The sequence below is a fragment of the Anarhichas minor genome, unplaced genomic scaffold (assembly GCF_050575085.1).
Source record: "Anarhichas minor isolate MPS153535 unplaced genomic scaffold, ASM5057508v1 ptg000151l, whole genome shotgun sequence".
Lineage (NCBI taxonomy): Eukaryota > Metazoa > Chordata > Actinopteri > Perciformes > Anarhichadidae > Anarhichas > Anarhichas minor.
In genome coordinates, this window is record NW_027466597.1 from 7,501 (window position 1) to 10,000 (window position 2,500).

Here is a 2,500-nt window from a genome sequence, read left to right on the forward strand (position 1 = left end):
CAGAGTCAATAACAGTTAAACAGACTAGAGTTAAGGATGATGAAGCTGATGAACAGTCAAACCCACCTGTAGCTGTGTGTACTGACAGTTGGCCATCAGACACTCTGGGAACTGGAAACCAGGGTTACTGGGCCAACTGGGAGACACCGGTTAAGATTCAAGAACAAACCACTACAGAATGGTGAAGACAGGAAGTCACCAGAATAAATGAATTAGATATAAAATAACTTCCTATGTGTGTCGTCAGGTGATCAAAGGATACAGCAACTGAGCCAATAAGATGACCACGTTGGAGATCATGTGACTCCAGTGGAGCAGAGTGTTACTTTGCTGCTGAGAGTAAATCTGAGAGATGATCATCTTTCTGGCTACAGTCTGATAGAATAGCTCCACCACCGTCTGAGGACTCAACACTGCTGGGAAAAAGGGTACTATTATTACCTCATATTGACACTGAACATCACGTCTGGTACTGTCATTACCACATAAATACACTGAACATCACGTCTGGTACTGTCATTACCACATAAATACACTGAACATCACGTCTGTTACTGTCATTACCACATAAATACACTGAACATCACGTCTGTTACTGTCATTACCTCATATAGACACTGAACATCACGTCTGTTACTGTCATTACCTCATATAGACACTGAACATCACGTCTGTTACTGTCATTACCTCATATTGACACTGAACATCACGTGTTACTGTCATTACCACATAAATACACTGAACATCACGTCTGTTACTGTCATTACCTCATATAGACACTGAACATCACATCTGTTACTGTCATTACCTCATATTGACACTGAACATCACGTCTGTTACTGTCATTACCTCATATTGACACTGAACATCACGTCTGTTACTGTCATTACCACATAAATACACTGAACATCACGTCTGTTACTGTCATTACCTCATATTGACACTGAACATCACGTCTGTTACTGTCATTACCTCATATTGACACTGAACATCACGTCTGTTACTGTCATTACCATATAAATACACTGAACATCACGTCTGTTACTGTCATTACCTCATATAGACACTGAACATCACATCTGTTACTGTCATTACCTCATATTGACACTGAACATCACGTCTGTTACTGTCATTACCTCATATTGACACTGAACATCACGTCTGTTACTGTCATTACCTCATATTGACACTGAACATCACGTCTGTTACTATCATTACCACATAAATACACTGAACATCACGTCTGTTACTGTCATTACCTCATATAGACACTGAACATCACATCTGTTACTGTCATTACCTCATATTGACACTGAACATCACGTCTGTTACTGTCATTACCTCATATTGACACTGAACATCACGTCTGTTACTGTCATTACCTCATATTGACACTGAACATCACGTCTGTTACTGTCATTACCTCATATGGACACTGAACATCACATCTGTTACTGTCATTACCTCATAAATACACTGAACATCACGTCTGTTCCTGTCATTACCTCATATAGACACTGAACATCACGTCTGTTACTGTCATTACCTCATAAATACACTGAACATCATGTCTGTTACTGTCATTACATCATAAATACACTGAACATCACGTCTGTTACTGTCATTACCTCATAAATACAGTTAACATCATGTCTGTTACTGTCATTACCTTATAAATACACTGAACATCATGTCTGGTACTATCATTACCTCATATAAACACTGACCTGATCTGTTGGTGGAGAGGGTCGGTGTGTCCGACAGCTCCAACACTGTGAGGTGCTGCAGGTTAGCATCTCTGCAGGAGGTCAGATGTTAGTCAGTTTCTACATCTATCGGTGCGTTTCTCATATTCTCTCGGACTTTCTTTGGCCTACTTAACGTTTTGTCGACTAATTATTTATTTGATTTAATCCACAGATCTGTAAAACGAAGTTTCTCCACAAAGAATCACACTAAAGTACTTTAAATCTCGTATTGAAGTGTGTCACTCAGTATGAAAAGGATAATTAATAAATAACAATGAACTAAACCAAATGTGTGTACTAGTACACATGGTTGTGTACTCACATGATGTCGATGGGGACAGAGGAGGCCAGGCTCTGACTGATGTGTTTGAGGAGGTAATAAGAGGAGAGAAGGTTGGAGCTCCGAGGGATCAGGTCCTGCTGGAGCTGGAGAAGCTGAGCCCCCCCACCCAGAAACACCTGAGTGAGTGAGTGACAGACAGACAGACAGACAGCGAGAGACACACACACACACAATTGTATTATCAGTTAATTCAAACATCGACATCGCCTCACAAAGTTAAGGTGGACCAGCGGCCCAAGTTCAAACTTTAAACTGTGACGTGCGTGTCCGTACGTTGTCTCCAAAACGCAGATAGAGTTTCTGCAGGATCAGCAGGTCTCTACAGAACAGGGTCCTGGTCATAGTCAGGTGACAGACAGCTTGACAGACCACAGACACCGCTGAGCTGCTGCCCAACAGCTGAGACAGG

The 2,500-nt window shown here is 41.3% G+C and overlaps 1 protein-coding gene across 4 annotated transcripts in view; it reads right to left on the minus strand.

Moving 5' to 3' along the window:
- The window catches only part of nup160 (nucleoporin 160), a 16,896-nt gene that overhangs the window by 1,960 nt on the left and 12,436 nt on the right, over positions 1-2,500 (minus strand). For 2 of the 4 annotated variants that reach the window (XM_076085336.1, XM_076085334.1), the window contains 5 exons: positions 2,365-2,500; positions 2,071-2,207; positions 1,728-1,798; positions 263-413; positions 67-136 (listed from right to left, as the gene is read on the minus strand). The exon at positions 2,365-2,500 is cut by the window's right edge and continues 19 nt beyond it. In XM_076085336.1, the coding sequence (XP_075941451.1) occupies positions 67-136; positions 263-413; positions 1,728-1,798; positions 2,071-2,207; positions 2,365-2,500 (565 nt within the window). Of the gene's footprint in view, positions 1-66; positions 137-262; positions 417-1,727; positions 1,799-2,070; positions 2,208-2,364 lie in introns of all 4 variants that reach the window. The other 2 variants (XM_076085335.1, XM_076085332.1) reach the window with 1 other exon arrangement.